This window comes from Aedes aegypti, chromosome 2, assembly GCF_002204515.2.
Source record: "Aedes aegypti strain LVP_AGWG chromosome 2, AaegL5.0 Primary Assembly, whole genome shotgun sequence".
NCBI lineage: Eukaryota > Metazoa > Arthropoda > Insecta > Diptera > Culicidae > Aedes > Aedes aegypti.
Window position 1 is genome coordinate 413579186 of NC_035108.1, and position 21502 is coordinate 413600687.

The 21502-nt window shown below is 36.0% G+C and overlaps 1 protein-coding gene across 2 annotated transcripts in view; it reads left to right on the forward strand.

Moving 5' to 3' along the window:
* The window catches only part of LOC5569086 (myosin-VIIa), a 98840-nt gene that overhangs the window by 55268 nt on the left and 22070 nt on the right, over positions 1 to 21502 (forward strand). For both annotated transcript variants that reach the window (XM_021847365.1, XM_021847366.1), the window contains exon 3: positions 9926 to 9972. In XM_021847365.1, coding sequence (XP_021703057.1) covers positions 9955 to 9972 — 18 coding nt within the window. In that variant the 5' untranslated portion in view covers positions 9926 to 9954. The remainder of the gene's footprint in view (positions 1 to 9925; positions 9973 to 21502) is intronic.

The following is a 21502-nucleotide window of genomic DNA, read 5'->3' on the forward strand; positions in this document are numbered from 1 at the left end:
AGGTGATTTCGTTATAGGTACATTTTGGTTGTCTTCAAACCACGAAATTATTCGTTGTTTTCTGCAACAAAACAGTTTCGTAAAATGTATGCAACCAGCTTCGTAATACGATTCAAGCTCGAAATCAGAACAAACAATGATTGTTATAATGTACTAAACATTTCGTAATCGAAATTCGTTTGTTTTGTATTAAGAACGAACATTTATACGCGCATCTTCTTACCTCCCTCGGCTGCGGTCGTGTCATGTTGTATTTTACGAAATGTGTCTACGAAACCTTGCGTTGCAGAAAAAAACGAATGATTTCGTAGATTAAACGATCAGTTTCGTAATACTAAACAATTCGTATTACGAACAACACGATAACGCACGTCTACGAATTGTATATCGTACATCTTACGATTATTTCGTAAAGTCACTGAATCGCGAAATTCTGTCAAGTACAATGAATGAAAATAGCGTTATATGTACGAAATATTGTTTTACGAAATGGATTTTGGATAAAATACGAAGAGATGTTTTCAGTGTACTGAAAAAATCATCATTGTTTGACCATAACTTCATGAATACTCAACCGATACCAAATATTATCACATGACTTTTACATGATATTACATGATTTTGAAGCCAATTAAATTGTTTTCAAATTATGTATACCGTAAAATCGGGTGTAATTGATCAGTAGGGTGAAATTGATCATCATATCACACGATTCTATTCATTCGTAATGGAGCACAAATATCAATGTAAGCTGCAGTAAATGAACGTTGCTTGTCGTAACTATTGTCGAATTGTGTGTTGTGAAGTTTTTTGCGTTAAAGAATGTTTATTACTATGAAAATAACGTAAAATTTCAAAATCATGCACGGTGCAGTATTGACAAACACCTATGAACTTCTATTAATAAGCAAGGATTTGAACATGGTATAAACCTGAAAGTTTGTGAGGATGCTTGAGATATATCCCAAACCAGATTTCATCACCAAAACTCGTACCAATTTGCTCATATGGTTGAAATAATTGAATTTCTGTTAGATATCGTTGAATTCCTTAGGAAATTGCATACATTTAAACGTTTTCCGCGTTATTCTTGAAATTTAACTATTCGTTATTTATATTAATATTGCATTGTTAAGAATTTTACAAGCATATTCGGATTCAGGGAGCTCAAATTTATCATATAGAGTTGTTTTGGAAACTAACAATAATGGTATTGACAAGTGATCAATTTCACCCCGAAATGAGTTCCTCTGATTTTTTATTTTAGAAGTATTTGTTAACACTAAAATGACATTTGTTAGAAAATTTCGGTACATAAGTCGACGAGGCTCACCTTCGTACTTGTTTTCCTGCATTTAGTTGTTTGGCATTGTTAACATTATAGAAAACAGACTAGAAGAACCGTGAAAAATGATCAATTTCACCCGAAATTACGGTACATCACATTTAATCAAAAATTGGTTTTGACCTAGTTATTAGACAAAAAATACCCAAAAACATGATATTTTTTATTGAAAAAAATCAATTTTTTATGAGTTTTTTATTAACGGAAATGACATTTTTATTGAAAAACTTAAGTTTATGAAACATTTTGTTATAAGTTTATTTTTGTTACAATATTATTTAATGATTGTTGCAATGACGTTTCCAAAGTTTAACCTTAAAATGAGAAAATTCAGTTTCAGCTTTAAAGATAACTTTTAACTAACAAAGATTCGAAAAATTTGGTATTTTTAATTGAAAAATCATGTTTTTGCGAAGTATTTGTTGAAAAAAAAACTTGGTCAAAACCATTTTTTGATGTGGTGGTAACACAGTTTGAAAATAACTAAATTAACTTCAAAAGCATGTAAAACGATTTGGGATAGGAAGTTATGGTCAAATTTTTTTTTTTCATTAAAATGAGGAAACATTTGGAGTAAGCTACTTTTAATTGAGACTAGTTTTGATTTTAGACGAGTTTGTTGTTCTATAAAGTTTTTGTCAATCTAATTTTGAAGAGAATGATGCCAAAAAATTGGTTCAAGAATAACAAAATTATGTATATTTCACTAAAGGCTTGTATGACTTGCTTGGGGTACCTCTAAATGTTACATTTGATGACTCGAATTCTGAGATTTCACATTCCATGTGATTTCAATTTAGACGAGCACACGAATTTTTGGTTTTAAGAACTTTTGAAAAATAAGCCACACATAAAATACATTGTGCATATTTTATATGATGAAAATATGTGTACAATGCGAATGTATAGATTTTATTGCGAACTAAATTGTAAACTTCTGCTACTTACTTGATGATGAAAAAGCTGTTTTGACAGCTGCTACGGATTTATGCGACTATTTGAGACGTGTATACGGAATGAAACAAAATGCACCGATGAACTCAGAAAATAGGGTTTTGTGCGTCAATCAAACGATTTCGTTAAATTAATTATGTGGTAATTATGTAATTCATACAAATAAACCACTTATTACGTTAACGTTTTTGCGACTTCTGGTTGGCTGGGTAATTTCGAGTGAGCACAATTTTCGCCTTTTATAGGTATACTACACTATGGAGAATATATGAATTTTCAATTTCACTTCCAACACTTGTCAATCCATTATTGAATAGCGCATAGGGTGGATCCAGTTATTGTGTGTGTCTAATGATAGTGGTAGTGCGGTTTATAGCGTGTCTAAATAAAATAAATGTGCAAAAATCATTGTATTTTTGTAAGAAAAAAGTAGAAAACATTAAAAAACCTTAGATTTTTTGCTTGTTTGCACTTAGAATGTAATGCAATGGAAATTAGCAAATACCACTTTACTGGAACATGTTCTAATAATGGAGAAAGTGCTTTTTTGAAAGATTCAACAATTTCATCATTCCAATATTTTTGTTTTTGTGGAATAGAATAGAAAAGCTTTCGAATGACATATTCAGATATAAAAATAAACGAGCATCCGTTATTTTCGATGATATTTTATGCATCAACATGATACTATTAGGGATGGTACATGAATTATGTCACGCTAAATTTCAACTTTTCGACCCCTCCTCCTGTCACACATTTTGTATGAGTCTTCCGAAATTTTTGTTATGATTGACACGCTTGGCTTGACCAACCCCCCCCCCCCCCTCCCCTTGGAGCATGACATAAATTGTGCATGTCCCCTTACCTCTATTACTAGCACACTATGTAAACCTTATGTTGAAACTTATTCGAAAATCATCATTTCATTTTTGACCTATTCTAATCCCGAATAACACTAAAGGCATCTTATTCATAGCAGGTTTTAAATGAAAAATATGGCAACAAAATCTATTCACACGTATAACAATTCAATCAAATCAAGCAAGCAAATTTGGTAAATAATTTTCCGTTTATGGCATCTCTCCGGCTCCGTACACACCTTGAACTAGTTTCCATCCGGCTCTCGTTTGTTCCACTTCGACACGGCTTCGACACGTAGTAGGTAGTCGACCAAACTGCAGTAAAACGGCCATCGTCACTGACTACTGGCACTCAATAGACAGACCATCATCAGTGCGCATCGTACCTTCGTGCTGTGCGTACACGAATTCTCTCTGCTCTTGGAAGTTTTCTTAAAAACTACCTAAAGCAATAAAACAGTACTTTTCAGTGCTACACAAACAGTACTTTTCAGTGCTAAAATTAAAAACGGTACTTTTCAGTGCTACTTAAACAGTACTTTTCAGTACTATTTTTTCTACTATTGATCCCTTTACGATCCTTGTTTGGACCCGTGCCTTCGATTTTTCGTTGGACCCGTTGGCGAAAGCTAGCGGTGGTAATCCTTCTTGGACACCGTCTAGGGAAAAAACCTCTCGAAGGTCACGTCTTTCTCGTTTATTAACTAAACATGGTATCAACAACTAACAAAAGGAAGGGTGAATCTCTGAATTCACTACTTCCTTCCAAAAAAGTGGGTTTTAAAACTGTCACTACACGTGGCAAGAATGGAAGAAAGGACGCTTCCCCGGAATGCGAAGTTTCTTCCAAGGGTGAAATGAATAATTGTATTGAAATGAGCAATCAGTTCGATGCTCTAGACAAATTTTCCGAACACCAAATCGAAGCAGCCTCTAGCCCAGGCTCTTTGATTCAAGTGAGGAAGCAAAGAGTGCCGCCTATCGTGGTCAGTTGTTCCGAATTTGGGGGATTTAGGCAGGAGATCTTGAACTCCATTAGGGGAATCAAGGTTTCCTTCCAAATCGCAAAGAAAGGAGACTGTCGCGTTTTGCCGGAAACTCTTAAAGATCGCGAACTTCTTCTCAGATATCTTGAAGAGAAGAAGCACAAATTTTTTACTTATGACGACAAAACTGAACGTTTGTTCAAAGTCGTCTTGAAAGGTCTCTCAAGTGACTATAAGTCACCTGAAGAGATCAAAAATGGAATAAATGATTTACTTGGATTTTCACCAGTCCAAGTAATCATTATGAAAAAGAGAACCCAATCTGGCATTGTTCGGAAAGGGCTTTCTCAAGAATATTATTTAGTTCACTTTAACAAAAAAGAACTAAATAATATTAAAGCTTTAGAAAAAGCTAAACTTATGTTCGATGTCCGTGTGACGTGGGAACATTTCCAGAAACCTGGAGGAAATTACCAGAACCCCACTCAGTGCCGTCGGTGCCAAAAGTGGGGTCATGGTACAAAAAATTGTCGCATGGATGCTAAATGCATGATTTGCGGAGGTTCTTCTCACGCTAAGGACGACTGTCCTGTGAAAGAAGATACCAGAAAATTTCAATGCGCCAATTGCAAGGGCCCTCACAAAGCTAACTTTTGGGAATGCATTTCACGCAAAAGAGTCGTTGAGGCTCGTGCCAAGCAGATGAAGGATAATATCCGTTACGATAACGGTCGTTTCCGGAATTTGCCTGGTAGAGTATCGAACAATGCTCATTTTTCAGTTAACGATCGCTTGATTAGGAATCATACCCACCAGGAAGATCATAATCATGCTCATTCACAAACAAATTTTAATCCGTCGGGTAGCCGTTCGAATCTTTCAATTTCGAATGTATCTACCCACGGTAAATCCTTTGCCGATATCGTAGCAGGTAATTTGAACTCTTCCCCTGTTCGTTCCATGAGTACCCATTCTACTTGTTTCAAATCAAATGGAAAAAACCCTACCGCCACAGGTAACTCCTACCCCGCTTCTTCGTCTACCGAAAATTCCAATGGGAAATCATCAGATGATATGTCTGCCTCTGATTTTAATTTTCTAACTGAACAATTGAATCTAATGATTGATGCAATGTTCAAAGCCACCACTATGACTGAAGCAGTCCAAGTAGGTGTAAAATTTACAAATAAAATTGTTATTGGATTATGTTTTTCTAATGGATCCAAATAATAATTTAAATATTTTAAATTGGAATGCTCGTTCTCTGAATGGTAAAGAGGACGAGCTGTTTAATTTTCTTACAGCTAATAAAGTGCATATAGCAGTTATTACCGAAACTTATTTAAAACCTGGATCCAAATTTAAAGAATTTTATTTGATGAGTGCTTTTCAGGATATTTCTCAATTCAATACCCTGATAGCCCTACATGTTTTTCCTCTTCTAGAAATCCATCTACGATTGACTTGGTCTTAACCGACTCTAGTCATCTTTGTAGCCAATTAGTTACTCATGCTGATTTTGATTCTGATCATGTCCCTGTTACATTTCAAATATCGCATGAAGCGATTCTCAATCCTATCAGCTCCACTTTCAATTATTTACGAGCCGACTGGAATATATATGAAACGTATGTTGACTCTAATCTTGATGTTAACATTTCTTTAGAAACTAAAATTGATATTGACAATGCTCTTGAAACTTTAACAAATTCCATTGTTGAAGCCAGGAACATTGCAATTCCAAAATGTGAAGTAAAATTTGAATCCGTGATTATAGACGATGATCTTAAACTCTTGATCCGTCTTAAAAACGTGAGGAGAAGGCAATTTCAACGCACTCGTGATCCTGCTATGAAAATTATATGGCAGGATTTGCAGAAAGAAATCAAGAAACGTTTTGCAGATTTAAGAAACAAAAATTTTGAAAATAAAATTTCTCAATTGGACCCCGGCTCTAAGCCCTTTTGGAAATTATCTAAAATCTTGAAAAAACCTCAGAAGCCTATACCGGCATTGAAAGAGGAAAACAAATTATTACTAACTAATTGCGAAAAAGCTCAAAAACTTGCTATGCAGTTTGAAAGTGCTCACAATTTTAATTTAGGTCTTACTAGTCCAATTGAAAATGAAGTTACTCAGGAGTTCGAAAATATTCTCAATCAAGAGAACGTTTTCGAAAATGCCTGGGAGACTGATTTGGAAGAAGTGAGTACTATTATTAAAAAATTCAAAAATATGAAAGCTCCTGGCGATGATGGAATTTTCTACATCCTCATCAAGAAACTTCCAGAAAGTAGCTTATCATTTTTAGTTGATATATTTAACAAATGTTTTCAATTAGCATATTTTCCTGACAAATGGAAAAATGCTAAGGTTGTTCCAATTTTAAAACCAGACAAAAATCCTGCAGAAGCTTCTAGCTATCGTCCAATCAGTTTGCTTTCCTCCATCAGTAAACTTTTTGAAAAGGTTATTTTGAACAGAATGATGGCCCACATCAACGAAAATTCAATTTTTGCCAATGAACAGTTCGGATTCCGCCATGGACATTCGACCACTCATCAACTTTTACGTGTAACAAATTTGATCCGTTCCAACAAATCTGAAGGCTACTCTACTGGTCTTGCTCTTCTAGACATAGAAAAAGCATTCGACAGTGTTTGGCATGAAGGTTTGATTGTTAAATTGAAAAATTTTAATTTTCCAACATACATTGTTAGAATAATTCAAAGTTATCTGTCAAATCGTACACTTCAGGTTAATTATCAGAACTCCAGATCTGAAAGACTTCCTGTAAGAGCTGGTGTTCCCCAAGGCAGCATCTTGGGACCAATATTATACAATATTTTCACATCTGACTTACCTGAGCTACCTCAGGGATGTTAAAAATCTTTGTTTGCGGATGACACAGGCCTCTCCGCCAAAGGACGAAGCCTGCGTGTCATCTGTAGTCGATTGCAAAAAAGTTTGGATATTTTTTCTTCATACTTGCAAAAATGGAAGATTTCTCCTAATGCTTCCAAAACTCAACTAATAATATTCCCACATAAACCAAAAGCTCTTTATTTGAAACCTTCAAGTAGACATGTTGTCACGATGAGAGGGGTTCCAATAAATTGGTCAGATGAAGTTAAGTATCTAGGACTCATGCTAGATAAGAATTTAACTTTCAAAAATCACATTGAGGGCATTCAAGCCAAATGTAACAAATATGTAAAATGTCTCTATCCCCTTATTAATAGAAAATAAAAACTTTGTCTTAAGAACAAGCTTTTGATATTCAAACAAATTTTCAGGCCAGCCATGTTGTATGCTGTACCAATATGGACTAGCTGTTGTAATACCAGGAAGAAAGCTCTGCAGAGAATTCAAAATAAAATTTTGAAAATGATTCTGAGGCTTCCTCCCTGGTATAGTACCAATGAGTTACATAGGATATCCAATGTTGAAACATTGGAACAAATGTCAAATAAAATAATCAATAATTTCAGGCAAAAATCGTTACAATCTTCTATTGCCACGATTAATGCGTTATATGATTAGGTTAAGTTAGGTTAAGTATATTAAAAACTTTTTTTTTCTCTTATAAGCAGGTGAAATCAACTCACCTGTAAAAAATCTGAACTGCTACGGCAAATGAAATGTAATATGTTGTTAACAAAATGTTAATAAAATCTTAGATTTGTTTTACCAAATTAGGATGATAGTGTTGTCTAATAACACAGAACACCTAGATATAAGAAATAATGAATGTAATGTTTGGAATGATACTAATAATAAAAAAAAAAAAAAAAAAGACAGACAGACCATCATCGAACCATCCGGCCGGACAAGGCGTCGTCAGCTACCGAGGCCGGTTGGTCGCTTATTAAACACACGCAACGTATGTGGGCTTTCTTTTGGTCCCAGTCTGGGTCCACAACCACCAGTCTGCTGCTCAGCTCAGAGCCGGCCAATTTGTTCCATTCTGGGGGAGCTAGCTGACCATATGATGATGGGGAGTGTAAATACCCAATACTGGCAACTACAAACGATGAGATTTATGGGGAAAGGCGATCCTCACTTACACGAGCAGGAAAAGCTCGGTTTTGTGGATCAAGCTAAGGGTGTTTGTAGCATGTGCCCGATGGAGAGATAAGTACTCATACTCACATTTTCATCTATACATACGTACATGGAGAAAATGAATTGAATTGCCCATCAAACGTAGCGGTACCTAGTAAATATCGTTTTACATTTTATGTTTTTACTTTGATTTTCTGGGGGAGCAGTGCGTTGCTATTTTTTTTATTTTGCCTTCTGCTGTCTGTCCACACAAGTCGGTCATCTGGTGAATTTTGCGTGTTTACCTTTCACGATTTGCTTGCTTATTCATCTTCATTCGCGAAAATGTAGCATAACGTCGTTTTGGGGTTTATCATTCGAACTGGGTCGCTGCAGAAGGGGAAAACGCTGTCGAAAGTAGACCATGGGAAGCGAAATCCAGGGAAGGATCGTAAATGTGTTGCGATCGAAAGTTTTTCTTTATATCAGGCTATAAGTAACTATTATGAGACCACGAATTAAAATAAAATAAGAAATATTCTAATTCATCGCAACTTAATCATACATTTTCACTCTCCAGATCTCCATATTTCCGATCTCTTCCTATCTCGATGGTCCCTTCGATATCGAGATGTGGAGAGTCGACTGTATCTTTAAATCAGTTAAGCAAAACGAATTCAAACATAAAGAATATTATTCTGAAACTCCAATATTCGTTGGGATCGAGGACATTTGGGACTTTAAAATTGAATATTTATATAGTAGAAGAACCAGTTTTGGCCTTAAAGCTAATTGTAGACATGGTAGATTAAACACTGTAATACAAACCAAATCAGCGCATATTATTTTGGATTTAGTAAACATCATTCACATGATAGAGCTAAATACATTTAATCGATTGAATATACCTGTCTATAAAAAAAGATAAAACTAAGACGTATCCAGTTTAGATGCATTGTTTGATAGCATTCTAACATTATTTGGTAAAGTGTCCTACGATGATCGTTATTGCTATTTGTTTTTGTTTCATCACCACCGGCAGACGATTTCACACGATACATTACTTCCAGCTGAGCTCTACGCCACTTACTGATATCATTAACGAGATTATTCCGCCTTCTCTCTGGTGGGAACGGCTATCCATGCATACTTTGTCTTCATTCGATGTTTTAAACAGAGCAAGTAGCCACCTGGCACAGCTTCCTAGCAAGCTTCAAAGGGCCATTAAACGGTCTTCGGAACAGGTTACTGCTGTGCTTATTGTTGAGCCTAGAAGTCATAATAATACCGCAGTGACAACATCGGTGACCAGTAAGGCGGGAACTCTAGAATGCGCTATTATTTCGTCCATACCGACACGTTGCACTGTGCCGTCGGCCAGCCTGAAGAGTTATGGCCAACAGTGTTGATTTTATGGGCCAGATCTAAGCTATGATTATAGTGATACTCGAGATTGTGCCACCCTCCCCAACTACAATCTAGATGTTTGCTTTCGTTTAGCTGCCGTGGTTTCCACTTCACTTTTTGTCGTGTGAAACCAAACAATAATAATAGGTACTGCCGACTTTCCCTTTGTCTTGATTGCTAGAGTTGTTATTCCTGATTGTGTTCCTAAGGTGTTTCTTTTACTTTTCTGGGGGAGATTTGATCATTTGTGGAAGAATTTTGTTTACATTTATTGTTTGCTTTTTGAATCAATGTGATTATAATTGCGCTTCTCTTTTCTTTTTTTACAGATCAAAACTAAAGTCAATGTGGCGACAAGATGGTTATCGTTACACGGGTAAGTAAATTACAGAGATAAACGAGTAGCTCTGAGACAGTTTGATATACAATATGTTCCTACTGGTTTTCGTCAGCCCTTTTGCAATGATCTTTATACTGCTATCACGTTCTGGTTAAGTTTGGTGCAAACTTTGCAAGTTTATTGTGTACAGTATTGATCTATTAAAAACTATTGTTTCACTTCGGCTGAGGGTTTTAAAAGCTGCTTAGCTCATATTTGGCCACATTATGCGTCGTATTTAGGTGATTATAATTACAAAATTCCAGGTTTAGAGACAAAATGTCGAAAGACAAAATGTCGAAAGACAAAACGTCGATACCCAAAACGTTGAATCCCAAAACGTCGAATACAGTCATTTTTCTAGCGAAGTTTCTTGGATAAATAACGTTGCTAAGGAAAAAAATGGATGCGATGCGGACAGCGTTGGAAACAGCAAAATTTTCAATTTTCATCAGAGTAAGCATGCAAAGAATTTGCAGAAAAGTGTCAACCATCTTTTTATTTCTGATGAGAAAAAAAACCTAATGCAGCAGTTGAAGCAAATTGAAATTGAAGCCTGAGTATGAAAAACTTGAGAACCGAGCGTAGCACGCTGAGTGAGAGGAATCCAAACGACAGTGTCGCTGTTTGGTGGTCGTTTACAGGCATTGAGTGTTCGAAAAGTTGTTGTCTGTCATTTTCGCTGCTGACATCAACTGCTAGCATTTCAGAACGATGTAAACAGTCGTTATCCGATTAGTGAATTATTTATTCTTTAAAAATTAACTCATTCGGACTCATTAACGTTATGGCATTCGACATTTTGTCTTTCGAAGTTTTGTCACCCAAGCCCAGAAAACTTGTCCTTATACCTTTCGGGACGAACGATTTTTTACCTGTATGATCAAATTTCTCTTGCTATGTGTTAACTCTCGAAAACTCTTCATGTTTTTTATGTAACTCATTGACTATGGATTATTTGAGACGGGAAAAATTATATTTGAAACCATCCCTGAACGAGCCGTTTCAGAGGTTGTAGGACAAAAGGTCGAAGGACAGAAGGTCGAATGACAAAAGGTCGAAGGACAAAAGGTCGAATGGACAAAAGGTCGAAGGGACAAAAGGTCGAATGGACAAAAGGTCGAATGGACAAAAGGTCGAATGAACAAAAGATCGAATGAAAAAACAAGGTCGAATGGACAAAAGGTCGAATGGACAAAAGGTCGAATGGACAAAAGGTCGAATGGACAAAAGGTCGAATGGACGAAAGGCTCAAATGGTACCGTTGAAAGGATTATCGTACACACAATTACTAACATTTTAATCACAAATTCCTCCCTTCTTATACGAAGTGTTTCCTTCTTTTAAATGATAGCTGTTCTTCAGAACTATCGTTTGAAGCAATAATTTGTATTAATGCTGTTATTTTCCAAACAAAAGATTAATTTTCTGAATGTCGGTTGTTATTATTTTGGTACTCCAAAACACAAAGTAATCATTATTAGCCTTTTATTTGATTCATTTTCAATAGAGATTTGTTCTTCTTTAAAACATTGGCTGTTCTTTTTGAGTTAGACATTATAGTGATTTAATACTGTTGTAGACACTTGTATCGACGATTATTCTTTCTTTTATACATTGACTGTTCTTTATAGATTTCACTTTTACATCTTGTCTGTTTTTTTTTTAATTGATATGTTGCCTTCTTTAAAATATCGGCTGTTCTTTATGCTTTACAGTGTTTATGAGCATTTCACTTTAATTTCTAACAAAGGATTTTCCCTCTATTGAAGTTTTGCTGTTTTAGGGCTATGCATTAGAGTTTTATCTGACTGTTGTTCTCGACTGATTTAAATTAGCATCACGGAAAAATAATCATCCTTTTTCTGGAATTAGGTCCCAACTAGGGTAGAGTCTGCTTCTCAGCTACACTAGCATTTACTGAGAGCTTTTCTGATAATTTGATCATTTTTGCATTTATGCATCATGCTTTTTATTAGGAGATGATTTGCAACCCGAACCGTTAGAAGAAAATTCCAGTATAATCTGAATGACAGCTGCAGTTACTGCATTCCAGCACTTGGCATCCCAACAAATATTCTGAAAGCGCACGCTAGGGAAGATTCAACACATGCGTTGCTCGGTGCTACCCTCGCCATCGGTATCCAAGTTGTAAAACAACTGCTCAGTAACGAAGAGTCTCTACAGCTATTTCTACCTTATTATGCAGGTGTCTAGATGGTCTACATGATACGGTCGAAGACGCGCGATCCGGAAGCTTCAATTTCGATTCTCGTTTTAAAATTTTGTCTTCACATCAATTATTGTGCTAGCACGTGCTGTTTTTGAACAACGCATGTGACGAAGCGGAGACGCATTGAGAAATTACCCTAAAAAAAGTGAGGAACACCAACATAGGTCTCAAAATGTACAGTGCACGGGTGAGCATGAAAGGAATGTGGCTCTTGCACATAAGGCAACAGAACGTACACAGTAACTCTGGATCCACTACGACCTGAAAAGTCTAACAAAATTTCACCCCGAAAAGATCGTTGACCAGCTGAAATTGAACCTCCCTTAGTATGGTCTTTCTGAAAATATGCGCGTATTCTTCGCATCTATTTTAGCTGTAGCGCTTGTGATAACTTGCTTTTTTTTATCTGAAGAGTATAACCTTTTGTTCTTCCTTAATTGTTGTCCATTCGACCTTTTTTGTCATTCGACCTTTTGTCCATTCGACCTTTTGTCCATTCGACCTTTTTTGTCATTCGACCTTTTGTCCATTCGACCTTTTGTCCCTTCGACCTTTTGTCCATTCGACCTTCTGTCATTCGACCTTTTGTCATTCGACCTTTTGTCTTTCGACCTTTTGTCATAGATTCGTTTCAGAAAATCATGTCCAGCACAATTGTGCTGCTTCGTCTCGAAAGGGTTAAAACCCCCATGCCAAACAGAAGCATGCTAATGCCCAATTAGTCCTTTGCCCTATTGATATTTTTTCAAGCGACACATTACGTTTATTTTCTCGTAACAGTTCAGAAAATACAGATGAATTGAATTCAACTGCTTATAAGACAATAAAAAACGCTATTTAATAAATTTAATCTAACCTAATCAAGTTGCAATAGAAGATAAGAACGATTTCAGTCTTAAATTATTGAAAAAAAAATGACTTATGATCCAATATTACAACATTGGATATTCTGTTTAATTTATTAGCTAATATTGTGACGAACTAAACTTGGCTAATGCATAGTCCTGTAACTTTTTTTTCTACCTTCCTTTTCACCATTCAAATGTTATTGAAGTTCAGAATTATTACACCATGAGTGAAAGTCATTTGCGTTTACCATTCCATTTTGACTAAACATCGTACAGACCTCTTCCATGGTATTTGCATCATGGTTTTTGGACATCACGTTACTTCCCAAGTAACAATTCTGTAGCAATTTGGCATTCGTGGGGATTTATTGATATTTTATGACAGTTACGTGAATGCTACAATAGCTAGAGGCGACATTTAACGTAGCTAGAAGATGATATTTTGTAAGTCAACTCTCAGTTGTTTTCAAAACCTTTTAGAGTCAAAATATAAAATCAAAATTTTGTGGCTACAAAACCAGCTTTATTGCAGCATAGAAACTTTATTAAAAATGCTTGTAATGGCTGAATGACACTTATTTGTTACGGCTATTATAAAAGATTGATATAATACACCTTGTTGCCATAAAAGCTGCCTTTAAACTGATTGATTTGCACTTGTATCTTGCAGTGGAGCGTCTAGTACATTTTTTATGCTACTGTCGCATCGCTGTTATCAAGTCCCAATACCAGTCCAAAAATAAAAAAAAACGATCGGAATACCTTCTAATAAATCATATTTTTTGTTGCTTCAAGTCTTTTTTTCCTTTTGCGTGTTTCGAGTTCCTAAGTTACTGCTCTTGTGGTTTTGTATATTTTTTGCCACATGTTTTCTAGATAATTCTAAATGCCTAACAATTGTAAACAATTGTAGAACCTTTCTCTCCACGCCTGTTAGGACTTAGAAATGTAAAAAAAAATCAAAACTGTAATTTTCCTTTAATAAGGTTTAATTCAAATTATTTAATCATTAAAATGAACAACTATATATTACAAATTTACATTATTCTCCCTAAATTATGTGTATACCTTAAATGTTCTATCAAACTGTCGGAAACAAATGTAACGGTCGTTTTGATCTATTGTCACAGATAAATAAAGCTAAGAAGAACTTTAATTACCTGCTTGACAAATGTTTAAGAAGACTATTGCTTATTGAACGGAATAAACCTGAAATGTATGGATCCATTGATTTGAATGTTATCAACAGTGCTGGAAAAGATCGCATCACGAAGTAGCTCACGAGTGTATACCAACGCATAACAAACATCACATACTCGCGAACTGGCTAGGCGTGAGTAAGTCCGCACCCGCCTGCTCGGGAGAACATGACAAAAGAAGTAGCAACAAGCTCGGGAACGTTTACTCGCGAGTAACCGAGCAAGTTGTGATTTATTATGGTTTTGACAGACAAATTAATTGCATAACCATCAAGTCAACAGTAAACTACTTGTTAGTAGTCAAAAACACTTGGAAACCATAAACTTTGGAGGGGAAGTAGCTTTTTTCCCAAAAACACAATTTGACTCTGAAGGTTTCCGAACACGTTCGCAAATCACTTTTAGCTTCGGTTACTCGGGAGCACGACGGATGCGAGTAAACCAGCGCTCTGACGCTCGGGAGCGTTTGGTTTTGTATTTGTTCCAGTTCAGCAGAAATGTTCCCCACTTTCCATCACTGGTTATCAATGATTGAATTTTTCAAATAAGGTTCGTTACAGTCTCTATTATTTCAAGGAGGCAGCTCCAGAATCATCTTCAAAATTTCGCTTTGAAACCTCTTGAGCACATTTCACCATGTAATACAGCTAGTGCATATTGGTACAACATACAACATGACCAGTGTGAATTTTGCCATGCGTGCCATTATTATATAAGTTGTATAAAAGCCCTTTAAGCCCACGAAACCAAATAACATTAGACTATACGAGGTGAAAAATACAAACTACTGTTTCATATGGCACACATTTATCAGCGTTTTACCTTCCTTTAAACAAAGGCTGTTCTTTCAAGATATATTTCACTGCGGATATTGTGGGCTTCAAAATAATCTAGATAACTTTGACCAACGACTCACTCGGACTAAACATTCATTCAGCCTTAGGACCTATCAGAACTAATAACCATTTTCGGCCCACGCCATTGGTCTCAAAGCTAGGAAGACAAAATTTGTGCCTAAGCTGTCTGTTTTAGATATATGGTATCTCCAGGAAAGCTGTTCCAAATTATTCAGATATTTTTTTAGTGACAACTCTACAATATTTTAGAACATCCGATTTGGAGCAACTTTGCCGAAGAATCCAAATTTATATCGCTCATGATTCGCAAGATATGATTATTGTTAATTAAAAAAAATAAATTATTGTTTCCAAAACAGCAGAAAAATCGTAAATCGATTGATATTTCGTGAAGTTTTTACGATTTTAATTTTGGGTCAATTCTGCTCTATCGCACAGACAGGTACTAGGCTCCACAATTAGCTCGCGTGATGGACAATTCCAAAAATTGAACTTCTTGTTATCCCCGCAATGTGCACTTTTTTTATATATTCCTTTACAGGATAGACATTCTTAACGTGAAGAACCTCCACAAATCAAGCATCCATGGGACAATGTTCAATGTTTAATAATATGTAAGCCCCAGTGGCACTTAGAGGAGTTCTAAAATTTGTCTCCAGGCTTCCAAATATGCTCTCATGTCACTTTTGTCAAAATGCAAATAACATAATTCGTATTAATTCACAGAGAAAATACAATTATTTATATATTTAGTTGGTGTTACATCAATTAATTTGATAAAGCCTCGTTAACGATGTTACGCCAGTTTACTCGGTCCATGGCTGTGTCCCTCCCACTTGAATTTTGGCCTTCAGATTTCGCAACTTTTTGGATACTGGGCAGCCGTAGAGCCTAGCGAGATCGTGGTTCATTATCCGCCACCACGCACCGTTCTCCTGCACTCCGCCAAAGATGGTCCTAAGCACCCTTCCTTCGAACACTACAAGTGCTTGCAGGTCCTCTTCCAGCATGGTCCATGCTTCATGTCCATAGAGGACCACCGGTCTTATTGGCGTTTTGTACATGATTCATTTGGTGAGGGGTAAAACTTTCTCGATCCCAGCTTCTTCTGGAGCCCATAGTAGGCGCGACTTCCACTGATGATGCGTCTCCGTATTTCACGACTAACGTTGTTATCAGCCGTTAACAAGGATCCAAGGAAGATGAACTCATCAACCCAAGGGTGGAGGGCGGCTGTCAAATGGGAGTAAAATTGAAAAGCCGCCAACCTAAGTCCAGAACCAGGCTTAACGCGGAAAAGTAAAAAATATTATTCGCAAAATTACAGGTAATCAATGCGCTCGAAAGATATTGTTTGCAAGCAGTTATTTTCTACGTGCTACTGTAGTGCGCTGTTGTCAATTCAATCATCAAATTCGGCTTAATTCCCAAAATGGATGTTTTCTAGAAAATAGATTACGCCTTCACCATTGTTTGGTCGGAATTTTGTATGGTTGTTTACTTTTTAGAACCAGCGATACGTTGGGGTAGCAGTAAAGAGCCGCCGATTCCACCATTGCATCAACCGCCTCTAAATTACAGTATGGCTCATAAAAAAATGCGAAAATCGTCTTTTATCTTTTACACCTTACTAGAGAGGAATTGAAAGCATACCTTCAAACATTCGAAGGCAGTCATCGAGTTCAATATCTTTATGATGAAAGCTTGTAAAACATCAACAAGGGGTGAGATTCTTCATAAGACTTGTCTCGAACATTCGCCCATATAAAATGATATAAAGGATTCATACCTCGGGCGCTGGAGACTTGAACATATTTCAGATTAAATGGCTAATTTTGGAGAGCCGTGGTTGAACCTTCATATAAGTGTGATAGGCGGCTCTGTTTTGCTCTCAACCTTTGAGCTAGTACTGATCTAAGTTATCTCTAACCGAAGAAACATACTTCTCTCTCAAAAAACTTGTATAGACCTCCGTGCTTATTTTTTATAAAACTTTAATGTTTCGTTAGGCACTTCAAAACCTATAATTCGCGTCTTATAGGTTTTGAAGGCTTCCAAAACTATGGCCCTGGCAAAATATTTTATTGTGACCATGAAAAACACGTTCTCTAAGACCTTCTCCATTCTCTGATACTAAAATTTTTTTTTCCGAAAATAAAGTGTTATTTTTGAAGGTGGAAAGAGTATTCGACGATCAAACGCTTTTTCTAACGTTTTGCAAACAAAACCTTCAAGCTTTATTGCCTTAGTACATCATTTAGGTTAGTTAGAAAAATTAAGAAAAAATCGTCCTAGATAGCGAAGGTATGTCAGAATATACTACAGTAATCAGAAATTACATTCATTCACGAAAACGATGAAAACAATGCTTGTAGATGCTTAATTCACGTTCAAACAATTTTCGCATTTTCTATGGGCCATACTGTATCTATCATAATACTGCTGGATCTTGTGAAAATCGTACCTCGGTTATTGAACCCCGCTCTCCGCATGACACCTTCTAGCGCGATGTTGAACAACAGGCATGAAAGTCCATCACCCTCCGGCGGGATTCGAACGAACTGGAATGTTCGCCCGAAATCTTCACGCTATTCTGCACAACGTCCATCGTTGCTCTTGTTAGTCTTGTGAGCTTCTCAGGAAAGCTGTACTGGTCCATGATTTTCCATAGCTCTTCGCGGTCGATGCTATCATATGCCGCTTTAAAATGGATCAACAGGAGATGCGTTGGGACGTGGTATTCACGGCATTTCTGTCGTCGAGCGGCCGTTGATGAAACCAGGTTGATAATTTCCCACAAACTCATTTGCTATTGGTGATAGACGAAGGTAGATAATCTGGAATAGCACTTTGTAGGCGGCATTCAGGATAGTGATCGCATGATAGTTTATACATTCCAGTTTGTCACCCTTCTTGTAGATGGGCACAGAATATGTTTTCGACTTGCTTTCTGTTCAGCTCCAATACCATCCTTACCAGCGGCCTTGTTATTCTTGACCTGGTTAATGGCATCCTTAACTTCTCTCAATGTGGGGCAGGTTTGTTTCCTTCATCCGCCGTGCTGACGTAGTCACTTCCTCCGCTGTCCTCTGCGCCTGTGTTCTCCGTGTCATTCAGGTGTTCATCGTGGTGCTGCTTCCACCACGATCAATCACCTCACGTCCGTCCGTCAAGATGATTCTGTCCTTATCCCTGCATCCCTGCAATGCTCTCGGCTGCGTTGTTGATGGTTGCTTTTATGTTGCTCCAGCAGTCCTCAAGAGGGGCTTCGTCAAGCTCGCCCTCTTTCAGCAACGCTACCTCGAGATGCTGCGAGAAAATACAATTGAATCATTTTTCACTTTCAATCTATTCAGGTGACTTACAGTCACTTGATAGATCATTCAAAACATCCTTCAGCAAACGTCCAGTTTTATCGTCGTAAGGGGCTGTCCATTAAGCACGTGGTCTTTTTTTGTGATTCCAGACCCTCTCCTCCCCCTCGTGAATATTTGTCCATACAAAAATTTCAAAATTTATATGGACTGTGATCATTAGCCAAACCTTCCCTACTCCCATAAAGGTCCACGTGGCTTATGGATGACCCCTAAGTGAAAAATTATGCTTCTTCTCAACAAGATATTTAAGAAGAACTTTTGGAGCTTCCAGAAAAACGCAGCAGGGATTTGGCAAGTTGCCTACTCTGATAATGAGTAGTTGAAGATCTCCTACACCTTTAAAAATAACGAAAATCACTCCGGACGCAATTCACATTATGACTGAATGACACATGATGTAAATGATGAAATGACGTAAAAATGTGTTCTGAAAGATGTATTGACAGAAAAATGTAATTTTACATGATAAAGGACATGGAAACGATGCCGCTATGATTGACATTTCCCGAATCAGACACCATAGTATTTAAAATGAAACCCAAATTCACGTCATTTGGCTCGCTTCTTTTATGTGCATCCAAAAGACGTAAAATCGCATGATTTTTTCGGAGTGTGTATGCATTTGAAAAACGTACTGCTAGACCGTCATACAGTTACATCAATTGTAAAGTTTACATAAACTTGTATCACTGCTATTATGCGACAGATTTTTTTTACTACCTTTTCAGGTAACTTGAATTCGTAGTTTGAATCCGAACGGACAGTGTGTACTTGCAACGTCAAGATGTGATAGTCTACATACAGTGGTGCCCATCCTGCGGCCCGCGGGCCGCATGTGGCCCACGAAGTACAAGAATGCGGCCCGTGGAGCACTTTTGGAGAAGAGAAGAAAATTAGTATTCTTCAATGTTTTTGGAATCACCTATCAAAATTCGCTGTTGAAACAAATGGTTTTCAAATATAATAATAAAAAATAAAATAACTGACTCAAAGCTGAAAAATCTATATATTTTCGTAATATGTAATTTAAAAAATCTTTATTTGGTTTCAAATCTGGACTTTCACAATAAATTATTAAAATAATCTCAAATTATTTTATCAAAATATCTCAATGGACATTGAAAAAAATCTGCAAATTACTTCTTAGAAACAAAATCTTTCTAAACTAACTAAAATCTTTCAAACATTTTCCACAGTTTTGGTTAAAAATTTAACTCTCAATTTGTTTTTTGTTTTTCTTTTAATAAATGTTGAACAAAAGTTGTTGCAATTAATCTTAATTATTCAAAATCACTTGAATCAATCAACACTTTTTATTTATGGAAAAACAAGTTGATTGTTTATCAAAAGTTTGATCATTAATTCACTTACAGTTGTGATCTGAATAATAGTATTGAAAGCTGATTTTCGTTCAAATTACTTATCTTTGGCTTGCTGTAACTTTGTTTCCCTATCAGAAATCGGTATGATTTGTTGGCAGAGAACTAAAAATATACTCAATTTTATTATCACAAATTTTGTAATTTTTCACAGTATCGATAAAAAAGTTAACCACCAGGTGGAATCGCTCAAAATGATAGTATTTTTTATATAAACTTTTGTTCAGCAACAATTTTGTAGAAAATTTTATTGTTTATCATTTATAGCTTGGGTGGAGATTGTTGAATGAAGAAGAGATCACAAATTCAAAGTACAACAGATATTTAAATTATTAAAACTACTATTATTTTGAGCGATTTCAACTTGTCCGTAGCTTTTCGACCGGCACTGTAAAAAGTTTCATATTTTAATGAAATTGAGTTTATTTGTAGTTCTCTGTCAAAATTTTATGCCGATTGCTCATAGGGAAACAAAGTTACAGAACGTCAAAGTAGAGCATTTTGTATGATAATCGGTTTTCAATTATCATGCTATGTCTAAACCAGCAGATTATGCAAATCGAATGTACCTCGGATTTTTTTCTGCTAGAGTTCAGTAATTGGGTTATGTTTTTACAATCAGAAACTTTCAAATATTACATCGGTGAAATTTTGATTGTTTCCATGTTTTAGCTATTTTTTTCATATACAGCCTATGAAAATCAACGCAAATCACGTTTTCCTACACATTTCATTCCATATAAAAAAGTATGGGAAAAATTTCACCGATAGTATATTTTGAAACCTTCCGATTATGAAAATATAGCCCAAGTACTGATATCTAGAGGGGAAAAAACCGAGGTACATCCGATCTTTATAATCTGCTGTTTTAGACATAACGTGTTATTGTGAACACAACTGAATATCGATGTTTAGTGAGGCAAATATCTGTATGAATTATTAAGCTAATGATATCAATTGGATTCAGTTGAGCGGTTCCATTTGAATTCGAATGTCGGTTTACTTTTGTATATTTTGATTTGGCTGAAATTTGGCATATGCATCGGTTCGCCATTTTTACCCTAGCGTTACTTTTAAGAAGGACCTAAGAAAAAAAGCCTTAGCAATTTTCAAAAAATTAAAACTCAAAAACTATTTCTCTGATCGGTTTGGTGTCTCGCGCAGAGTTTCAGGTTATAGTTGGAACTATCTGGAAAAAATGTACACTGAAAAAAAAATTTGTAATTTTTTTTATTTTGAAAATAAAGCTTAAAAATCCTTTTTTTTAAATGTTTTTTTTTTCTCATATTTTAAAGTAGACAAAAAATGGAGTCTTTTGCACTGTGGGTCAAGATGGAGAAATCATGGACAAAAATGTTATGATTTAAAAAAAAGGTTGATTTTTCAATATGGTCTAAATAAACTTTTTGAATGCTTTTCGACCCGATTTTATGAAAGTACGCAAAATTTGCCACAAAAAGGTCTACAAGAAAATTTTGCTAATTGCTACCGTTTCCGAGATACAGCGATTTTAAGATTAAATTTACTGAAAATTCACAACTTTTGGTTGTTTTCGGATGTTGATAAAATCAAGAATATTTTTTTTCTGAAAGCATTTTATTTCATGTTCTTATACAATTATGGAGCGTCCTATT